This window comes from Dunckerocampus dactyliophorus, chromosome 6 (assembly GCF_027744805.1).
Source record: "Dunckerocampus dactyliophorus isolate RoL2022-P2 chromosome 6, RoL_Ddac_1.1, whole genome shotgun sequence".
Classification (NCBI taxonomy): Eukaryota; Metazoa; Chordata; class Actinopteri; order Syngnathiformes; family Syngnathidae; genus Dunckerocampus; species Dunckerocampus dactyliophorus.
This window is the reverse complement of record NC_072824.1, coordinates 6,270,497-6,294,225: the sequence shown is the minus strand read 5'-3', so window position 1 is coordinate 6,294,225 and position 23,729 is coordinate 6,270,497. Positions and strand designations below refer to the sequence as shown.

At 42.7% G+C, this 23,729-nt stretch overlaps 1 protein-coding gene across 1 annotated transcript in view; it reads right to left on the bottom strand.

The window, feature by feature from the left end:
* Positions 1–3,372: 3,372 nt before the first annotated feature.
* lcor (ligand dependent nuclear receptor corepressor) overlaps positions 3,373–23,729 on the bottom strand; it is a 77,251-nt gene continuing 56,894 nt past the window's right edge. The window contains exons 5-7 of the mRNA XM_054778226.1: positions 18,919–19,362; positions 10,768–10,858; positions 3,373–7,216 (exon numbers count right to left, since the gene is read on the bottom strand). Of these exons, the coding sequence (XP_054634201.1) occupies positions 6,085–7,216; positions 10,768–10,858; positions 18,919–19,362 (1,667 nt within the window). The 3' untranslated portion in view covers positions 3,373–6,084. The remainder of the gene's footprint in view (positions 7,217–10,767; positions 10,859–18,918; positions 19,363–23,729) is intronic.

The following is a 23,729-nucleotide window of genomic DNA, read 5'->3' as shown; positions in this document are numbered from 1 at the left end:
TAAAAATGAAGCGAGAATGAGAAGAAGTGCTGATTCAGCGAAGCGCGTCAAAACATAAATGTAGCTATATAGGAATAGAGCTATTTCCATCATACAAACGTACACTTCCTGTGGGGTGGCTGCTTCCTGTGTTTATATAGAATACATCTCAAAAAAACAAACAAACACCACAGCACAGAAGGGAAGGTTAACTCGTCCACCTGTCCCCGATCTCCCCCGAGCGTCTCGTCTCACATTCCTCGCATGAAAAAGTCCATCAAACACAAAGAGTCCGGTTTCACCCAGGAGTTGGATTTCCCCGAAAAAAAAACATGACATCTTTGCCGTGGCGTACCACTAAGCTGACGCGTTGCCTCAGGGGTGAAACCGGACGACGGAAAAGCCAAAACGTTTGGACGTTCTAGAGCAGGGGTCTCCAAAAGGCAGCTCATCAAGCGTTTGCTTCAACTCTCAGTATTGGAATAACAGTTCAGTTCAGACATTATTTCTCTTTTTTAAGGACAAATGACCACAAACTAGCATTAAGACAATGACGCCGCTGTTTGAGTGGAGATAGTAGAAAAGTATCATTTATATGTTGTCATATACAGTCAAACCTAGTTTTCGTACGCCCCAGTTTTAGTATGATTCAGTTTTTGTCAAACATTTTGTACACAGTCTTGGTTTTCATCCAATATTGCGTGTAACAAACCGGTCCGTTTGCCCTGTTCTGTATTCTTCCACAAAATCGAGGACCCAAACAAAGCACCCTCCGCGTTGCTGACTCACCGGCCGTGTGTGACTGCTAAATACCTCACCATGGAGCCAAAGAAAGCTGTGAGTGCCAGCAGTTTGATAAAGAAGGTGAGAAACACTATGGAATTCAATATCGCCAGGATGTACGAGACCTCCGCACCAACAATAAATCCCATCCATTCCTCCTTTACTGTGGAACCTTGAGTAGCCTCATTAGTTAGTTCTGAAACGGACACTGACTGAATCCATTTATCTCATTGTAAATCCAATTAATCCATTCCACAACGCCAAAACTGTTTACACAAAACACGTTTTTAGTCTTGCAATTAATATTTTTACATGCAGAATATAAATGAGGAATGAAAGGGATAAATAAAAGATGAAGGTTACTTTTACCTTCACTGAAGACGTGATTCTTGATGTGAGTGTAGCGAGACGCCGCACGGACACCACCTTCCTGTTTTGCCATGAGTTATTTCTTGCATTCAACAGTGCTTCTCACCTCAATCACCCAAAATGGAGCCACAGAACGTTTCGAGTGCCAGCATTTCAAGATAAAGAAGTTGAAAAACACTGTTGAACTGAATTGAATTTAAGAAATAACTCATGACAAAACAGGAAGATGGTGCCGGTGTGGTGTCTCGCTGCCACGTCGTGTTTTTGGGAACACTCACATCAAGAACCACGTCTTCAGTGAAGGTAGAAGTAGCTTTGAATGTTCATTTATCCCTTTCACTCGTCATTCATATGCATTTAGAATAGTTTTATGCATGTAAAACTATAAAAACCTGTTTTGTGTTAACATTTTTGGCTACTCTGACTTCTGGTTCTGGTTGGCATTTTGTAACTTAGCAAACTAGCTTCTTTGTGAGAAGCTACGGACGTTTCATGATAAAAATACATAGTACATGAATACAAAATACAATACACAGTTAGACTGAGGCAGTGTATTAATAACACGACAAGACGCATGCCGTATTGTGCGCTAACCAGAAAATGAACATACACCGCAACAAAATTTCGGCACAAATGTTCAACGTTAACTGAAAAACCGGAGCAGACGCTAACTGAGGTTCCACTGTATAATAATTTTGCATTGTTTTCCGCATCTCTATAAAATGTCTTTTTTGTTGATATTTTTGCGCATCTGGAACAGATCACAGTCATTGCACTCATCGCCGTTCAAACATCGCTCCCTCTTTCTATCGTGTTTTTTCAAAGATTACTAAATGTTACGTGGTTGACTAAGGCCTATTATTAGTCCAAAAATATGAAAAGACAAGTTATATGTTGTATTCTGGTCACCAGGAAAACAGTAATGCTACATTGATGAGACATGATGTTACATTACATCACCTTCACAGCCAGGGCATATCCAACATGATGGAGTGGAAAAAAGGTTCTCCTCCCATTCCATGTGGAAGTGGTAAGTTTTTGGCTTCTTTGTCCTTCTTCCCCACTCCGTTTTAAACACTTTCTTAAGTTTAGAATAAGTACATCGGAAAGGCTTACTAGTTAGCTCGGTAATTTGCTATGCTAGCGGCAGCCATCTCATATGTCTCTGCAGTAATCCCGTAGCCTGTGCAATGTGGTGTAAACAAAGAATAATAGTAGCATAAAGGTGACAATAGGTGTGTATTTAATGTCTACAGGGCTCTAATAATATAAAAAAAAATTGTTTTTGTCATAAGCAGGTTTTCTACACTCTAACTATGAAAATATGTTTATTAATATTGAATTTTACTTTGCAGAAATTCACTTTTTGTGATTGGGATAAACGAGGGACAACTGTAATTGGATTTACATTATTCCTTATGAGAAAAATTGCCTGAGTTTTTGTCCGTTTCGGTTTTTGTCTGACCTTTTGGAATGAATTAATGCCGAAAAATAAGGTTCCACTGCATATAAAACACAAAGAGCGCAACCGTCCTTTCTTTTTGTCAGAAGTAGCTCTAACAATGGCCAAAGTTGGAGATCCCTGTTCTAGAGGAAGAAATTACACGTTTGGAGGCGTCCCGCAAGGACTGGCGTTGGGACTTCTCCTGTTTCGACCACCGTACACTTCAGTAAGGTTTGGTTGTTTCAAACCAACCCCCCAAAAAACTGGTAAAAAGAGGTAGGGTGGCAAATATTAGTCAGTCAGACCCTTGACACCTACCTCCGTAGCAAGAGGAAGGCAACACTAAAAAGAAAGAAAAAAGAAAGCGCTAACCGAGGACAGAAGTTCCCATCCCCTCGCTAGGCTCCCAAGTACAAGATGCAGCAAAGTACGAGGCACGGAATGAAGTCCTTATTGTGAGAATGAGGTATAAGACGTGATCCATATATCTTTCATATAATTCTTTCTATAAATATGTCCATAAGTTACATCTAGTTCAGGTAGTTATGTCTTCCGACTGACAAATATTGCTGCCCCTCCCGGCGGCTCCATCCTGAGACATTTACAGTACTGGAGGCTACTGTCGCACGCCCACGCCGCCGCACGCCGCCACCACCGTGGGGGCGGGGCGTGAAGTAAAACCTGGAGCAGAACGTTCCGGATGAACTGACATCTTTTCTGCAGATGGCTGACTACATTCAACATGAGAGCGTGTGTTGCATTGTGTACAAATACATTGGTGTTGGTAGTGTATCATGTCATGTTTAAGAGGAGAGGGGGGCGGGGTGGGGGCAGGGGGCATTAACCACATGAGCATAAACAATCAATAGAAAGTCAAATAAATGGCATGCACCCCATTCGATGACATTTGGCTGAAAGTGGGACGCTCATGAGAACGTGGAATGTTCTGGAGAGGGAACATCTTAGCGACTGATTCACAGATGGTTCGGGGGGCGGGGGTCTAAGTGCTGCTAGTTTTTCCATGCAAAGTTGCGCATAAGTGCCAATCACTTTGTGTGTGTGTGTGGGTTTTTTTTACATGCAAATCTTGTTTAACACAAATCCATGCGCTACATGCATTCCAAAAAAAAAAAAAGGATTTAAAAATGGACGCTTATTCGTTTCTGGAACAAAGCGACGCAATCGCGTCAGCAGTCTAAACAAGTGCTTCCATTTCCGCACTCGCAGACGAGTGCACCGTCCTTCGCGGGTCCAACCTGACGCTCAGAACGTTTTAGACACTTCAAATGCTCAGCATTATTCGAGTGTTGGATGCATTTCATGCATGAAGAGCCCCGGCTGTGTGGTAGTCTTTTCCCATTGGCCGTGCATGCCTGCCAATCAGGCCATGGGCGGGACAAAGCTTTAGTGGGGGGAAGGTTATATGAATCAGGTAGTGAGGGGCGCCAATGCTAATTCAATAACGATGAATTGTCTCTGTCGAAATCCCCAACACAATGAATATTCAATTGGCCCAAAACCCAAAATCAGCCAAAAACAAAGCGGTGCATGCCATTTGGAAGAAAGCAAATCAAATACATACATGTACAGTACATTTAAAGAAGTGAATCATCCAGGCCGAAAAGAGCAACAATTACCAAAAACAAATAAAACACATGACAAACAAAAAGCTCCACTAACAGAAGATAGCAATAACAGCATTTTTGTGTTTCCACCTCCGTCCTCTGATGGATGCTCATTTTCCGCCTGTTTCTAACTCTGGAGCGTCAGTGTGTTCTAGCTGAAAACCACTTCACCCCGGCAGGTGGCGATAAGCGGTTCCTGTCGCAGCTACAACCTCCTGAACGCTAAAGCATGCTCCGCAGTGACCCTCCAGAGAAGAGCTACGCTACATGCACAACAGCTCGTAATGTCTAAAAGTGCTATGATGTAGTGGTAGGATAGTAGTAGTTAGCTCCAACAACTTTGATTGCCAAAATCAACATGAGCCATGGAGCTGCTATCTTGCCATACTTTGTGTTGAGTAGTACTAGTCTTGTTTGTCCTACAGGAATTGAAAGCCACGTCTCAGTTACCCTGAGTTAAAAAAACAGCAGAAAAGAAACCTTCCAGAATCACGATTGGCTTTTTATCAGTCATAATAATTTATAATATATTAAATCTGACTTTACCCCACCCCAACTGCATATGAACACCCCCCCCCCCCCCCCCGCCCCGAAACAAACACCCCACTATAAATGCACATTGTCGTAGTAAAACTGCCTTTAAAACTTGAAATTTGATGGAGAGGAACTCGATTAGCTGAGCCACTTGATTAGAAAAAAGGAAAGAAAAACATCAGCAAAGTGTCGTCGTTAGCCGAGACTAGCTAAACTCGTTAGCTGAATCTGGCTAAAACATTAGCATAGGAGCAGGATCATCAACTGGATAGCAGCTGAGTTTCACGCTGATCCTGGAAAGCCCTCAGTCAAGTACAAGTCCATCACCTCGGTCACCGTCCCGAGAGAATTCCGACAGCATTCCAGGATCAGCCATGAGACACTGATGGAGGTCCATGAGGTAGCGCGCCACCTTAAAAGCAGCTGATCCATAATAAGATTAGGAGGGTCCAGGACCTTTGCGGATCTGATTGTGGACCAGCGTGCAAAGGCGGCGAGCCCCCCCTGACCCAATGCGAGTTTGCGACTGGGCTTGTGAGACAGACCATAATAAGTGCATGATGCGAGGGGCAACAATGCCGAGGTAACCTGGTCCGTAAGCGCCAGACCCAAAGTGTAGTGCAAAAGAAAGCAAAATAAATCAGAAGAAAAGATAAAGATAGAGGAAATGATCTTAGAAGTCAGTAGTTTTTTTCACAAAACTCACATACATGCATCCCTGAATGACTTTTGTGTGTCTTCTCGTTCCGAACGTGGCTTTCGTCCGCACAGAACTCAGTAAAACATCGTAAGGAGGAAAGAAAGGTTTTGCAGTTAAAGCATCATGGCTACCTGGCAGGTGGGTTTGGATTCACAACCCTGACGAAGAATCTTGACGGCGTGATTAAAACGTACAAGTTGGTTTCAAAACCAAGAGTCACTTGCCAATTTGACTCCATGACGGAGGGGCGTTAATTTGTCCGTTTGTTTCAAGAGATCATTTTGAAGCGTCCCCCTCGTCATTTGCCCAAATTGTAATGTTCCCAAGAAAGCCCGCACTGCGTTTTTAAGCAGTGGCAATTCAGGTTCTCCAGGTTTTTTCGGGCCAGGGATTATCAGCATGCTTGAGGAAATTTCATTAAATTGTTCAATTTTTGTCTCTGGCTGCATTTGGATAGAAAACCTAAGCAAATGCTTCAGGAGCGCCAATCCGGCGCTAAAAATGTTCAGATGAGTTATTTTTCTTCAAGAATCCTCTTGTTTTTATCCCTGCATTTGTGCTCACCCAGATACTGCAAAGAAAATTGGCACAAACAAAGCCCCGTGGTTTTTCAAAGGTCTTTCGACTGAGGTTTTACGTGTGGTGGTTGTCTAATCCATCGGTTCAATCTCTTCTTTGACGTCGTCCTTCAGCTCAGCTGCTGCCAGTGGGGGTGCATCGTCTCGCGGGGTCACGGCAGGCGTGTTCTCGGATTCGCCGGGAAAATCTGGGCCGACAGCTTCCATCTTCATCATCAGCTTGAGTTTCTTCTTTGGAGGGTTCTTCAGAGTTCCCATGCGCTCCTTGACTTTGTACTCCAGGGTGCTGTGGGGGATACCGTACATGTTCTGGGCCTTGGAGACGCTCATCTTACCGCTCATCACCACGGCAATGGCCTCCTCCAGGATCTCGGTGTTGTACTGCCGATAACGACCCCTCTTCTTTCTTGGCTGCTTGGAGTTTGGGTCCCCTTCCGCATCGGAGGTTGAGTATGCCGGACCGGATGTGGAGTGGTCCAAATCGGCGGTCCAATAGTCCGCCGCCCCGTCCAGCAAGCTCCCGAGACTTCCTCCCCGCCGGTTCTGCTTGGGTAGGATGGCTCTCAGCTTCCGGCTCAAGGCATTCTCACTATGTCCACCACCCGCTCCCCCAAGGGCCCCAAAGCCATACAGCTCAGAGGCATGAGAGTCCCAGGAGAGGTCCATGCCTCGAACCTGGGGGATCTTCAGGTCGACTGGTGGCGAATGGCCCTGGTCTCGCTTGCCATCGTTGTGGTGATGCGGGGCCTTCGACACTTGATTGTGGTGGTGATGGAGGGAACTCTTGAAGGAGAAGGCTCCGTGGTGGTTGTGGTGATTCTCCAGGAACGTCGGGAAGTCTTTGAGGTCGCCGAGGGCTCCGCTCAGAGCGCCGCTGGCCTGCTTAAGCTTCATCAGGCTTTCAAGGTGGGCCTTGCTCCCCCAGAAGGAGGAGGAACCCTTGTGGCCAAGCAAGGAGTGCGACTGGCCATGATTGAGGAGGCCGGCCGACTCCAGGTTGGCCAATGAAAGAGCAGCGGGCTGGCTAAGGAGGCGGTGCTTCTGGCTGAGGAGCTCCTCCTTGATGCGCAGCGAGCGGGCCAACGGCGGCTTGAAGGAGTTGGAGCTGATGTAATTGTCTCGAAGTCCATCCTGCAAGCTTCTCTGCAGCAGGCCGTCGTCCTCGTCCACCTCTGGCAGGGAATGTTCCACTTTTAAGGAACGCCTGGAGGGAGGAAAATAAACATCAGTGTCTGAAACCTGGTTACTTTTCTGAACATGAACATCTGGATGACTTTCAGACATGAAAATACAGATACATATCTCTTAATCAATAAATGGATCAGTCAGAGATTGGACTAGAGTCTTTAGTTGTCCCTGAACTTTCATTCTTCATCTTAACAAGACATTTCGGACAATGGTATGCTTCCACCTTTGTGAGAACACATTTCCCCGCACCAAACTAAGAGCATTTTACATTGGACTTGAAATATTCACACTTGCAGCAGAAAGATACAAAGCGCTTCTACTTAAGAGCAGCAGCAGCAGCAGCTTGGTAGCCATGGCAACAGCAGAAGGGCACTCTTTGAAAAGCTCCCTGAGGTTGGTCATGAAGCAAATAGCTTGTTGAGCCGGCGGAGGACATTGGAGAATAAACTTAGTGGAATGCTGTGTGTCTGCAGCGTGATGCGGGGGGTCAAAACAAGTGGGGTGTGGGTGGGTGGGTGGGTGGGGGGGGCTGGGGGCGGTGAGCTGGAAGATATCACGTCTGGCGGTCTCGGCCTTGATGACGACAATACAGGGTTAACAAGTCGGCGTTCTAACGGAAGGCTCGGTGACGCCATGCGACGTGAACATTCACTTGATGCCGACTCGAGTCCACATTTCATTTTTGTGTCTTCAGTCGAAGTTGTCTTCTGTGTTGGAACATCTGGAATCTTCCACTGCAGTCAGGGATTACATTGTGTGTTAGAGTAAAAGCAATCAACCTGCTCCATCGTCTGGTTGATGTTAGTTAATATTTCATGACCTGATCATTAGAGACCCCCCACCGAGGCTTTCGGCCTGCTGGGGCCTTCAGGGGTCTTCGGGACCTGAAAACCCTCAGGCTGAATTCTGACTCTTGAGGGGCTGTATTTCACATTAAAGCAGAAGAGGAAACACCTCCCCCAGCAAGGTGGAACCATGCTATAGGTTTCAAAGTAAGGGTTTTCTCTAGCAGCATAGTAGAAATAGTCCATGTAGATCTATACGATGAGTCTAGTGAGTATTGAAAGCATATGTTGTTTTTTCTGCATGTTTTCCAAGCTGGATAAAGTTGAATACTTATTAGCTGGAAGAACATCTGCTGGTATGTATTTGTGTCACGAGGAAGGGTGTGGCCAAAGAAGGACATACAAATTTAAGGATGGGGGGCCACTTTGATACATTTTGTACATTCAAGATGCTAAAAGTAACCCAATGTAGGTTGACATAGCTATCTGAAAAAGCTTTGGGTTATAGCTGACAAAGCAAATTAATGTAATATCTAATAATATACAGTACCTCATTTACAATGAATACAGTACATTTTATTTTTACAACAAAATGAGCTGCGGGCCACCCCCACCCATATATCAAGGTGTACATAATTATTAGGCAGCTTCTTTTCCTCAGGAAAAATGGGTGAATACCGGACCTTACCTAGAACTTACCTCTGGTACCAGCATGCCAACATGCCAGCAACATTAGCATTACCGACATGGAGCTCTTGTTCAAAGGTTCACACGTGAATGTAAGACCTTAGGAGGCGACCAAAACCCATAGCAAACACGTCAGCCGAGATCGCTATCGAAACGCTTCACGAATCCATCTCTGATCGACACATCACAAGGATCTTAGGAAATGGTGGCATGATTAGCGCTGACTGTTTCTTCCCTCCGTGGACACAAGAGCCGATTGCAGTGGATACAAACTTCAAGGCCGAGTACGACGTTCATTGATGCACGATCAGGCTTCTACAGTTTGTCAATAACGACTAGCTAACTAGAGCAGCGCAAGCCTGCGTTGTGTTTGACATGCACTGCTGCTGTGAGTGGGAGGGGCCTGAATTGTAAATAGCTCCACACACGCACGCACGCACGCACGTACGTACGCACACACATACTGCCATGAGGTGGATGGATGGAAGCTCACGTATCGATCGACTCACTTCAACCAGTAAGAGATCAAAGATGGTGGGTGGGGGGTTGGGTGCAGATCTTCCTCGCTGGAGAACATACATGTTGGAAGTGTGTAATGAATGAAAAATATCTCCAAAAAAAAGGGCATGGCAACACCTTCACATCCTTTTCTTTGTTGAATCGCCTTATAGACAAGCTTCTTCTTGGTGCTATTGATGCTCACAATTATGCTGCGAAATATTAACGTATACGATGCTAAATGTTACTGACCCTACCCTTACTGATGATAACATTTACAATGCTAAATGTTAGTGACGCTACTCTTACTGATGCTAACTTTTACGATGCTAACTGTTAGTGACGCTACTCTTACTGATGCTAACATTTACGATGCTGAATGTTAGTGACGCTACTCTTACTGATACTAAAAATTACAATGGTAAATGTTAGTGATGTTACTCTTACTAATGCTAACGTTTACAATGCTAACTGTTAGTGACGCTAACCTTACTGATGCTAACGTTTACGATGCTAAATGTCACTAACCCTACCCTTACTGATGCTAACATTTACAGTATGTTGCTTAATGTTAGCGATGCTACTCTTACTGATGCTAATAAATGTGATGCTAACAAAACAGAAAAATATCAGAAAAAAAAGTATTGGCTAAAGTGCCCTCATGCATGATGCAGTGTGAGACATCTGCTCAATGAGCGTCAAAGAATTAAAATTCTGTTTATGGATAAATTACGCACTTGGCATGCAATTCGTGACCGAAAATGGTGCGCAAAGGCACAAACTGACCACTCTCCCGCAAGACTTACTTACACCTGGTCAAGTGCTGTTATGTCTAGTGCTTGACAATAGTACACGCGACACGCATTGTTCCCTCATGGGTCTGCATTGTCACCACCACTTCCTGCATGAATTCCTCAGTTTGCAAGGGACCTACAAGATGTTGAACTGCAGAGAAGAGGCTCATGCAATAAAGAAAGGTAAGTCTATATTCTCTTGCAGCTTGAGGTAGGGAATGTGCAAAGCAGGAAGGAGGCAATAAAATAGAAAAAAAGAGACACAGAGACAGGGGGAGTTGCTGACAAGAACACATCGCTTTGGGCATTAAGATTAGTTATTAACAGAAAATCACAAGGAAGATCCAAGACGCTAAAGAAATTCCTCCCGAATTGCTCCAAGAGGTGATGGAAAAGTTAACCATTCATGTGACTGAGACACGCTATGATACGCACTGCCCGCGTTGTTTGCACATACGTTGCGGTGCTTTCTCGTTGCATTCACAACTAGCTCACGGGCATTATGCATGCCACATATTGTGAACATTTCAAAATGTTCTGTTTACAAAATTTCCCTGTTAACGGTCAATTTACTCATTAGCACGCAAAATAGCGTTCCAATTGTTGCAAGTTTAAACAAGGCTAAACTCTACGCGTGCGCTTTGGACACTTCTTCCAAAGACAGGCGCAACCTCAACCAGGGATGTTGCTGAAGTGTGAGAAGTGAGTCAGAGTGGGACATCATCTTCTCCAGCCGGTGCACGCAAGTGTTTGATTGTCAGCAGTGACGTCTTTGACCTCACAGCGAGGCCCGGTGGTCTTACCCTTTGAGCCCGTGTGCCGAGGAGAAGCCCGGGATGGTTTTTGGGCTGCTTGCACTGTGGGTCTTCTTGGTGGAGAGGTCCAGGACGCCGTCTGAGGAGAGAGCACATCGAATTGTAACATTAGAAGACTTGTTTTGCCAACTATAAAATCACTGGCCACTTCATCTGGCACCCCACTGGTAGTATGGCAATGGACACGGGATACAATGAAGGAACAGACTACCATAATCTCCCGTGTATAAACCGCTCCTTTTTTTCTCACGCTTTGAACCCTGTGGCTTATACAGTGATGCGGCTAATTTATGGGCACGTTCTAATCTGGCAACATCTCGTATGCTTCAGAACAGCTATTTTGTGCTTCATGCACACACCCTCATCATGGAAAACACACAAAGAAATGCCGATGATGCAGCTTTCAAGCTAAAGACCATCCATCAAGCAACTTTTGCTCAAGTCTGCCAGTGGATCCTGGCAGTGTGGCGCAGTGCCAAAAAATCCACTATAACCAACGGGTTTCGAAAGACTCGACTACTGCGTGATGAAGAGGACAGCACAAGCTCAAAGGCTAATTTGCCTTGAGATGAAAGTGACACAGACAAAAGACTACAACAAAAGAAAGAGAGAAGGAGACTGATAAAGTGTGTGACAAAGGAATTATGAGGCTGTTCAATTTCGACACTGAGGAAGACAAGGAAGATGAAGACAGCGATGAATGACTTTTCTGGTAGGCTACTGTTTAACTAGCCGTATTACACGCACTCTTCAGCACTGGTTGGAAAAATACATTTACTTAACTAAAAGTTTGAAAAAATCATTTTGTGCACTGAAGAGCCCATGTTACAACGTGGACACCTGCGGCTTATAGACAGGTGCTGCCTATATATGTACAAATCTTTTTTTCTCTTTAAATTTAGTGGGTGTGGTTTGTATTCCTGTGCGTTCAATATCTGGAATTTACGGTATTTGATGGAGGTGAACTGAGCTTGGATCATGACATTGCAGCATTGTTACAGACTGCACTTACAGCATATACTTTCCATAGAACAGGTGACGTGACTAACAGCCAATATTAGTAGCAAGGAGTAAGCAGATCCATGCATAAGACTTTAAGGCATGTCTGTTCAACTTGAGAGCTGTACTTTTACTCGGATTTCACTCTGCAGAGAGCATTCGATGTGTACCTTTCCCCGGGTGCAGAGAAATTCATGATAACACCCACCTACTGAGATCCAATACAAATAATAAATAATAATAAAGTTCCCTGCACGTCCCTGGACATCTTGAAATGTCTATCAAGAATGTTGAAACTGTGCATACTTGGAATATGCCCAAAGGACTTTATTTATGTGGGAAATAAAAAACAAATATTGGACTTAGGACTTTTGCAGGCTAGGAGAGCTATTGCACTCTTCTGGATGAGTATGGACGCTCCTACATTGAAAAAAACTGTGTGACTGCGTCGGACTACAACGATTAACATGAGATCTCCTGAGATCAAAACGTGACAAGATTTCTTGTTTGGAGAAAAGCTGTCTTGCAAGAACAGTGCAGCCAGAAGCCAATCAGACTGTGAACTACACACCGGTACATAAACAGTAATATGGAAGTGGCAGTGCACCACGCAAGACTGGAACCTCACTTTATGTTCTTTATGCACACTTTGTCAATTTATGCTCAGTATTTGTTCCCGCTTGTGGCTCCACATCTACCACTGCATTTCCTCAAACTACGGAGTGGGCCGAGGGTCAAACAGGATGTGCGCATGTTAATCGCGCATCAAAAAAGCTCAGTACCATTAAACGAAATTGAACGCGTTAACTTTGACAGCCCTAATAAAAACACAAAGATGTATCTTTCAATATACTGTATGTCTTAATGTTGTTTTTTAAAATGATAAATATCAAAGGACAGCTGGACAGCCCTGACAAAGTAAATAGACAAAGCCTGGTAGATAAGACAAAAATAATGAGCTGGGATTGTTCAACTACAAGGTGGAATTAATGCTGAAAAACACCCTCACTGAAAAGCCAGCATTCCAAGAACCTTTGACAGAAAGTAGAAAATTGCCTATGAGAAAATACATACAAACATACAAATACATACACAATACATTTATTATTATACATTATAGTTGTTTATTCGCGCTCAAAAATGTTGCCAATAACATAGTTTAGTGTCAATTTGTCCATCGTTTTGTGATTGGGTTAAATAATAAAGTTGGTTTAAAATCAATGTTGCAATCTCGTCTCGTCATGTTCTCGTTGACCCAAGCTCGTGCGTCGTCTTGTCTCGTGACACCCCTACAATGAACAAACACTACATAATACCAAGGCTAAAGAGAAGGACCTCTACAAACTTTGGGAAACCTATACAGTATGCCTGAAGCCTGACCAGAAGCAGGCATGAGGCCTACTTAAAATGATGTATGTGTCTATTTGGCAGTGTTGGTTATTATATGATATACACTGCTCAAAAACATAAAGGGAACACTAAAATAACACATCCTAGATCTGAATGAATGAAATATTCCTATTAAATACTTTGTTCTTTACATAGTTCAATGTGCTGAAAACAAAATCACACAACAATTATCAATGGAAATAAAATGTATTATTATTGTTATTACTATTACTTTTATTGTTATTATTATTATTATTGGGGGTGTCTTGCTGTCCACCTGTTTTCTCTTCTATTTGCACAAGAGCATGTGAAATGTTTGTTATAAAAAAATAAAGAGGAAAAAACTTTGATAATAAAAATATTTTTGGGGAAAAAAAACTTAATAAAGTCGACACAGTCAATTCTGGGTGCACATTACTAAATGAAGAGAACCTCCCGGGCCGCACAAATCTGCTAATTGACTTTTTAATTGATAGTTAATTGAGAAAGTGATTCCCCGTGGAATGCTGCTCCCAATTTATTTGACAGAAGCACACTTCTGTTCATGCCTTATTAAAGTGTGACTCTTCAACAATTAGATCAGATGAACAAAATGTAAAGAGAACACAACTTCGTACTGGACTGTAGTTGCCATGTCTAACAATGTTTCCATGGCGACGCGGCTATATTCCCCTCTCAAGTCAGTCACGCTGAGCTCGGTGACAACTTCCAAGTCGCTAATAACGCTAATAACTTCTGTCTGCCGTGGAGCTCGAAACAGGCAACAATTATCACATGACATTCGCCAAGAGCCATCAATCAATAAGCCAATGGAGTCAATCAGCAACCCGCACGCCACCATCGCTGCCAGCGCTTGTTGCGGTTTCGAACCCCAATTTCTTCATCCCAGTCACTGCTGCTGTGTTCTCGAGCAAGACACTTCAGCCACCTTGCCTCCAGCGTATAACACCAATGAATTTTCGGTGTATAAATGTGAATTAATGTTTGGTGGTGGTCCAAGAGGCCGTTGGCGCGAACTGGCAACCATTTTTTTGTCTGTCTACCTTTATGGTGTCTACAAAGGTGCTCTATAAATCCAATCAATGATTATCGTTATTACTATTATTATTATTACAAGCAGTGACTTGAGCAGGTGGACGCTTTCACGCGGAAGTCTGAGAAATATGGCGGCAAGCTGAGTGTGAAGTCTCAGTTTACTCGTAAATATGCAAATGATCACACGGGTCAGGGTGGCTTGTAAAACACAAAAACTCTATGCCTTTCATGTATCATTAATGCTTACAGTGTTGATGAGATTGGGAAAAGAAGAAAAAGAATGTACAGTGGAACCTGACTGGCTGAAGAACGTCATAAGCGACATAAGCTTTTGCCAACGTGAGAGAAAATGAAACTAGCCATTGGCTGCACATTGATTGGCACTTTGCCCAGAGACATAAGGAGAATGTGTGATAATAAAGGATTTTTGAACTGATGGCAGTGTGTTGACATGGTTTTCCTCCGTTTGTGCATATTTTCATTTAGATTCCTTGATGTTTTTCATGTGGTATTTTATACTCTTATTTAACAGAGCTTCCAGCGGGGAGTTGGACGAAACCACATCCACGGCAATGGTCTAGTGCAGGGGAGTCAAACTCAATCGCACAGGGGGTCGAACTCAAAGCTGACTTTAGGCTGTGGGCAGAACAGGTCAACACCCTCCCAAGCACTTTGTTTGTTGAGGTCCGCGATGTGAGCCAACTCAATGCTATTTTACAAACCCGCTGGCCTGAGTTTGGCGCGTATAGTGTAGTGCAGGGGTGCCAGGCACGTCCATTGCGAACTTCTGGTCGATCACGAAGGTAGTGTGGGTCGATTGCATAAACATCACTTTGCATAAGTCATATGTCATCAGTCAATTGACATATGCTCCCCTACTGATTCGCTGTTGCTCCCCGGCGGCAAAGATTAAGTGGTGAACAGACGTCTCAAGCTAGGCACAGAGATGCAACTTTCAACTTTTTTATTTTGATTACGGTTAAACTGACGTAGCGGTAAGATGACTATATCTATCACAAAAGTTACCCGTTAACTTTTAGCGGCTAGCTATGTAGAAAAATAGTGAATTGTTTGATGGTTTGTGTCGCGTCCTAAACTCCACGATAGAAATTTTCTACACTTCCATTTGTTCCACTGTTATTTCATGATTAATTGGAACATTTTCCCATTGCTGTAACCTTCTTAATACGGTGCCTTGACTTCAGCTCCATTTTTTTTTTCAATTCTTTTATATCTATAATGTTAGATAGCAAATGTTAACTGGACGTAATGCATGAACTGTGTGTCTCATGAAGACTAATGAGCTATTCCGACTGACATATTACCGCTACTCAGGTAATGTACACAACTATTGAGGAATTATGTTTAATCATCTTTATTGTCATATTGAATTGAATCATGAATTATTGAATGATATCAACTACTTTGATTACCTTTCAACTTTGAAACCGTGAATGTGAAACACTAATCATTAATATTGAATATAATAGTTTCAAAGTTTTATAGCTGCTGAAAAAGTATGTGTCCCCCTGATATACGTGTACAATTTACATAAATACTTCTATTTATACGTGTATATATATATGTACTAAATATTAGGGGTGTCACAAGATCTCATGTCACAAGATCTCGTTCAGAAAAAAATGTGGACACTAGACACTATAAACACTATAAATGAATAAAATCACACAATAAATGAAAATGAACTGGATCATTTTGTCGGCCTCAATATATTGCCATGTGCATGAGTGTCTGTTTTCCTCGTCTCCCACATCCAAACAGGCACAAGTTCCATAAAACAAAGAACAGAGTGAGCCCTTTTGTCAGTCATACAGCCTCTTTGTCTCAGTGGGTGGAGGCGGGGCCACAAGCATACACACAGAGTGCAGAAGAGTCTAACGTAGTAGAAATTAAATTATTAGTTTGCAATATTGATATTGTTATTGTTACATGTTTTCAATTTTTTCAGTGTATGTTTTTAAGCTAATGTTAAAATCTCATCTCATATCGATCTTGTAGACCCAATCTCGTGTGTCGTCTCGTCTCGTCAACTGAGTGTCTCGTGACACCCCTAGTTAATATATATATTTTCTATGTTTACAGTAGGAGGTAGATCTTTGAGACTTGGTCATTTTAAAAGTAGGCTGAAAAAGTGTGAGCATCCCTGGTCTAGTGTGAGTACGACCTAACACGCCAGATCACCGCACATTTCCTCACTAGCAAAGTAAGCAAAGTTAACATTTTACACTATTCACACAGCTTGAATTTTTTATACTTGTATGACAAATAAAATGTGACATTGCTTGTACACTTAATAAAGCTTTTATGATGGCCACCGTTTGACCCTGGAACAGACTATTTCTATTGACATTATTTCCTATGGGAAAAATGTGTTGCAATAGTTTCTTTTTGAATTATGCCTACAAACAAACATAACCTCCTTGGCAGAGGTAATAACTAAAAATACTGGGTTTTTGTTTGTTTTTTTTTTTACGTAAAGAGCCTACATGTATTTAGCAGCATGTTTTTCTTTCTCTGTTTGGCGTCTGTAATCCCTAAAGTGCAGCTGACCTTTGACATCCCCGCTAACCCGTGCAGGCCTAACTGGGCCACGGAGCCGCTGCAGCCTCGTTAATCTTCAGGAGCTTTCATCATTTAATCGCACCAAAAAAAAAAAAGAAAACATGAGGTGATATTGGAATGAAAAACATTGCATAGGCAGAAAAACAAGATTAATGCGCTCGTGTGTAACAAACACACCAGCAACTGTATTAACAAAGAATAATCATTTAACACCTCTAAATTAAGATTTATTCATCAGTGTATGAACATTTTTTAAAGAATTTATCATTTCTGTAAGAGGTTCTTGTTCATTTGTTGATAACCCCTTAACAAGGAGGCGTGGCTTATCAGAACTAGACTTACCAGATGAAATGCAAAAAAAAATTAATGAAAACAAAATAATTCAAAAAATGGTTTTAAAAAGACATAAATGATAATATCTGAATACATATAATTTAAAAAAGAACATATTTGTATTATTTATTCATATTACTACTCTCCTGATCAAAATTTTAAGACCAGCAAAAAAATTGCAAGAATGTACATATTGCACTGTTCGAGCTTAAGGAGGTTCTAAGTAGAGCTTCAAAATGCAAAAAGAAATGGGAGCGAGAGCGAGAGCGTCAGCAATTTATTGCAAACGAGCATTAAAGTGGAATAGGCTATTCATCAGCTGATCACAACTTTAAGACCACAGCCTTTATAAGGTAGAATCTTTGTAAAAATGTGGACGGTCATTTTCTGTCAGCTATTCACACTGTCATGACCTCTTGATGGAAAACGCAAAAAAGCTTTCTCTCTTTGAATGCAGTGGGATTGTTGAGCTGCATAAGCAATTGCTGCTGAGGTTGGACGACAAAAAAATGTCACAAGGACCTGAGCCGGAGGATCCCATTGGCTGTCCATCAAGACACGGGACCATCCTTGGCCCAAATGAAGGTTGTTACTGGTGGCGAGTGCAGTCTAATAGCCATCAGATGCGAGAGAAGGCTTTTAAGAAGAAAAAAGGTCTTCAAAGGCCTTGTGTCCTTCAAAGCCACAAAACTGCCATTTGGAATTTGCAGGAGAGCACCAAACATGGGACACTGAAAGGTGGAAGAAAGTTTTATTCTCTGATGAGAAAAATTGTAAGCTTGACGGTCCTGACGGCTTCCAACGTTACTGGCATGACAAGGTTTTCCATAATGGAACTTCAGGTTGTGCAGGGGTGTCAAACGTCAAATTTCTATTTGGAGATGTTGCAGGGGGCATCCCTCATGATTGAAGGCCCTCATCTCTGTGGTAATGACTGGCAACAACGCTGCACTTGACAAAGCCCACCTGACAAAGAGGAATGAGCTCACTATTTTGGACCATCCGACGTGTTTCCCTGATCTACATCCAACTGAGAACATCAGGGATGGATGACAAGAGACATTTGCAAAAATGGACATCAGTTCCAGACAGTGGATGCCCTCCGTGAAGCCATCTTCAACACCTGGAGCAACATTCCCACTAGCCTCCTGGAAACACTGCCATCAAGTATTATTATATATTTTATTTACATAATTTGCCTTTTCAAATACAGTTGAAAAAATATTTTGTTTTAATCATTTTTTGAAATTATGTTAAATTAAAAAAATATTTTGTATAATGTATGCATATTATATGTCCAGACTTAGGGACATCGTGGACAGTATATTAATATGTGTGTGCATTATTGAATTAGAAGTCTCTTCTACTTATTAAAATGTAAAAAAAAAAAAAAAAAAGTGTCAGCGTGGATGATAGAGATTATTCTCTTCTCACATTTCACATAATAACTTCATTCTCTTGAATATGCCAACATTGCATTAGGCGTTATTTGCAGTGATATTTGAAAGCAGCGTGAGTGAGCAAGCAGCATGTCAAAGCCTAAATCTTTTTGGCGAAAATTAAGGAAGCTTACAGTAAGCTGCTTCCTAAAAGCCGCTCTTAATGAGGGCGAACGGTCACGCTGTGGTCGGGGGGTCCGAGCGGTGAGCTGTTGACAGCCGGGTCGGTAATCGAACCGCGACATCCCGCTGGGCCGTTTTGATTAAACGGATATGGTGTGTGTGAGCTCGTTAACATTTATAGGAAGGCTTACTAATTGGATGTGTAGCCCCACCCACTCTGTGTGTGTGTGTTTCTCACCCTGCTGTGTAGGCTCTGCCTCTGGCTGGTTCTTCTTGACGGTCAGGTCCAGCGGGCCGTCTTGGTCGGCCATGAGAAGCTTGCTGAGGACGGGGTTCTGTGCAGAGGCAGCAGCTGTTGCTCCGTCCCCTCCTCCACCACCGTTAATGGTGCCATTACTGCTCTCGGTGCAAACGGCAGTGGCAGAGGCAGGGGGGCTGAGGCCCGGGGACGGGGATGAGGAGGCAGACGATGGAGGGGAGGAGGGCGCGGGCCCCGGCGAGCAAGGGGCGGCAGCCAGAGACGCCGCTCTCGGCAGGCTTTGGTCCTTCATGGTGCCGTTGGGCGGGGGCGGGTCGTCCTGAGTAGTTTTTGAGGTATATTCGGCGGCAAACTGGCGGATCATTCGCTGCATGATCTCACGAGCCACTAGAGGAATGTGAGGGTCTGAGAAACTTGGGAGTTCTAAGGAGAAAAAAAACAACACAGAAAAAGCCATTAAAACTCCGACCTCCAGGAATGTGCTCACTATCTTATCCTGGATGAATAATCCCGGTGTGATGCTGAAATAATCCAAAAATCACATTTAATCCCGCCTGTGACACCATGTGAATGCAGCGCAGATTACTGTGCGCCATTTTTCTCCGCTCACAATGTCTTTACCACCACTCCCCCTGCTTTGCAGAATCGTTTCGTAAAAAAAAAAAAAAAAAAAAAAAAAAAAAAAAAAGAATCGTTTCGTAATCTTATAGTTACAGCGACCGCATTGCTGCAGACGCTACTTCGATCCGCCTGCCGACCTCTCGCTACAACCTTCCCTCACTCATGAACAAGACCCCGAGATACTTGAACTCCTCCACCTGGGGCAAGACCTGCCACCCAACCTGGGGAGCGCGCAATCAACCTTTTCCAATTAAGAACCATGGCCTCAGACTTGGAGGTGCTGAGTCTCATCCCAGAAGCTTCACACCAAGCCATGTACTATGCCATGCCATGCCCCACTAAACGTCACAACCTGATGAGGCCATCAGGACCACATCGTCTGCAAACAGCAGAGATGAGATCCTAAGGCCCCCAAACTGGACCCACTTGACGCCGTGGCTGCACCTGGAAATTCTGTCTATACAAATTATGAACAGAATCGTGACAAAGGGAGTTCACTGGGGGCAGGCTCGACTTACTACTGGCAATGCGAACCAGGCTCCTGCTCCGGTTGTACCAGGACCGAATGGCAAATAGTAGCATGCCACCAGTCCCATACTCCTGGATTACACCCCACAGGACACCGCAAGGGACAAACTTGAATGCCTTTTCCAAGTCCACAAAGCACATGTAGACTGGTTGGACAAACTCCCAAGTACCCTCCAGGGTGTAGAGCTGGTCCAGTGTTCTGTGGCCAGGAGAAAAACCACATTGCACCTCCTGTAGCCGAGGTTCGACTAACGGTTGTACCCTTCTTTCCAGCACCCTTGAATAGACTTTCCCTGGGAGGCTGAGGGGTGTGATCCTCCTGTAGGGCAGTGATCCCCAACCCCCGTGGGTCATTTGGTACTGGGCCGCACAGAAAGAAAAAATAATTTCCATTATTTCATTTTTTTTCCTATGTTTTATTTTGAAAAGTGGCCGGATTCTCTCTGTTAAATCCGTCTCACTTGACGCATGTCCATTGTGCGTGTGCTAACTTCCTCTCGCCGCACAGATACTACTACTGTATTTTTACCATTTTTCTTTCACCTCATATTTGTTGTCAAATGCTGATACTATGTGGGAATGCATAAAGGTAAGTTTTGATGACTTATTGAGTGCTAATGTGTATATTTGTCTGAAGTTAATTCATGCTAGCACACTGCCTTTTACCACACACGTCAAACAGCGATGTAATAATCTCTCTGGAAAAATTGGCTGGAATTTGAACTGGTGGATGGTGGGTCGGCAATCATTTTGTGTTTTTAATTTGATCTTATTCATGTCTTAGTTTTACACAATACATAATAAATAAGATAAATTAGATCGATATAATGTACGACCCCAACCCCCGATCCGCGGGAGATTGGTGGGAACACAAGCCGGTCCGTGGGTCAAAACAGGTTGGGGACCAGTGCTATAGGGGAATCAAGTATAGTATCAACTATACTATATTATGTATATACTATACTGTCCACTATAGTTGGAACACTCCCTCCGGTCACACTCCTTGAAAAGGGGGACCACCACCCCGGTCTGCCAATCCAGCGGTACGTCCATCAACATCAAGGAATTCAGGGCGAAACTCGTCCATCCCCGAAGCTTTGTCACTGAGGAGTTTTTTGACTACCGCAGATACCTCAGCCATGGTGATTGACCTGTCCACGTTTGTGTAGGTATGTCAGTGGGATTGAGAAGGGCCTCAAAGTATTCCTTCCAACGCCCGACTATATAATCAGTCGAGATCAGCAGGCCTCTGTCCCCACTGTAAACAGTGTGGACCTTTCTGAGGCGTTGAATGGTTTGCCAGCACCAAAGGACAGCCTTGGTCAGATGATACGACTACATAAACACCATGAGAAGTTTGTAGTTTAATTGTATTTTTAGAATATGCCAAGGGCCAATAAAAAAAAAAAAAAACTGCGAACCACAAATGTCCCAGGAAACCCCTGCTCTCGTACATGCAGCCTAGCAGCACCAGAAGCGCTCCCTCCCACCATGCCTTGCGGTGGCTCAAACAAACCACAGCTCCTCATTGATCAGACTGATAAAAGACGTTCCTGTAATACTCACAGCGCCGGTTTGTTTTATTTAATTGATGGAGTTTTAATCTGGCATCGTCCCAGAAACTTCATCTGTTTATTTGGAAGCTAGCATGCCAGCGGAGCTTTAAATCCTCATGAGCTGCTCTGTTGGCCAAATAAATCCTCTCATTTTTTTTTTATTCCACTCCTCTTGCTGACGGGCTGCGTAAAAGCATCAAGTCAGTGTGGTAAAAGTGGCGTAAAAACCGCAGACGTTCCATCCTAATTATCCATGTGAACTTTTCACCAAGCGGCCTGAGGCGCTGATGACTTCTCCGCCAATTAACGCGCCATTTTTATATTTCAGTAATGTTATATATTCAGGAGGAAAGGCAACTGTGTGACATGCGAGTTTAAGGCAGATAAAAAAAAGAACACTATGTAATGACTGCTAACGAGCCCCCGGAATGACAAATGCACATATATACAGCATATAGATTGCTCACATAGACTCATTACTTGAGAAATGTTACCATTTCATAAAGTCTTTTTAAATTAACATTCCTCACCAGTACTGTGATTAAAGGTATTGTGATAAAACTGATAAAATTGTTTAAAAACACCTCACGCATCAATAGCGACACTTTCAAGTTACACCTTTACTAGGTTAGAGAAGAATAGATTTGCGTATTTCTTTGTTTTCAAACATATTTAGGATGAATTTTAATTTAATCCCATCAATTAATGCGTGATAAATCTCTTGTCACTTGCACTGAACCCAAGAAATCTAATCAAGCCTCAAGATTTAGCGTTACATAATTAAATTCTCCCACGTCGTCGCTTCAGTGCAGTGGTTTGGCTCAGTCGGGAATTCTCCCGCAGGCCAAGTGGAAGTAAACAAATCATTTATTGAGCAAGCGGAGCATCAGAGGAGAAGAAGGAGAACAAGAACAAAAAAGAACAAGAGATGTACCAAGAAGGAGAACAAGGAGGAGAAGAAGAGCAAGGAGGAGAACAAGTAGAAGAACAAGGAGAAGAAGAAGAACAACAACAACAATAACAACAAGATGCAGTAAAATAATAAGAAGAAGCGCAACAACAATAACAAGAACATGAGGAAGAGGGAGAATAATAACAAAAATAAAAACAAGACCAAAGTATCAACAGCAGAAGAAAAATGACCAACAGGAAGAAGAAGAAGCAAGAGAAGAACATGAGCAGGAAGAACAAGAAGAAAGAACAATAATCAGAAGAAGAACAAGATGTGCCGTGACACATGAGACACATTGCGTTTGTCGACAGTCTCTGTTGGTGCAGCGATACATGGTGCTCCCTTGCAATGCAGAGGGCACATGTTCGATCCCAACCCTGGACACCATTATAAAAACAAGAGGATGTTCGTAATGTTGGATGGGGCGGGCCGAGTCTGAACCATCAAGTCCTCAGTCCACCAGTCCACACCTGATTGCATTAAACATAGTCGAGAGACTCAACTCACACATTGATTCAATGACTATATACAATAAAGGTGAAAATATGTGCATTGTTAACAGGCCCATAATTATTGTATTATTTTTACATATATCTTAATCTAAGGTCATTTGATATCTTTAAATTATATAGTCAATAAATAATGACAAGGGGTGTCATTATGTGGAAATCAAAATGAAAGTGCTGTGAATGTGATGCCGCCTATTGTCTTTAAAGCAGGAAAATGTATATATACTTCATATATATATATATACAGTATATATACAGTATATATATATATAATTTCTTATTCAAGAAAATAAGTTGTTCCAGTGTCTTGGCATCCAAACCAAGTCAAAAGCAAATCAATACTGTAAATTGAAATTAAGCATTAAATAAATTTAATATCAACTACTTCTGAGGAAGTAGTAAAATGTTAGTATACTTTACCTATGTGTACTGATGAGATGCTTTTCTTTTTGTAGTGCAATTCAGTAAAACAAATACATTGTTAAATACATTTAACCTGCAGAAAATAAAACAAATATTTTCAACTAAGAGTCACTGAAATGCAGATGAATTCTGATAGCTCAAGAGGAGATGAACTGTTTCCGAGGAACAGGATGAAATCAGGAAATAAATGCAAATAGCTCA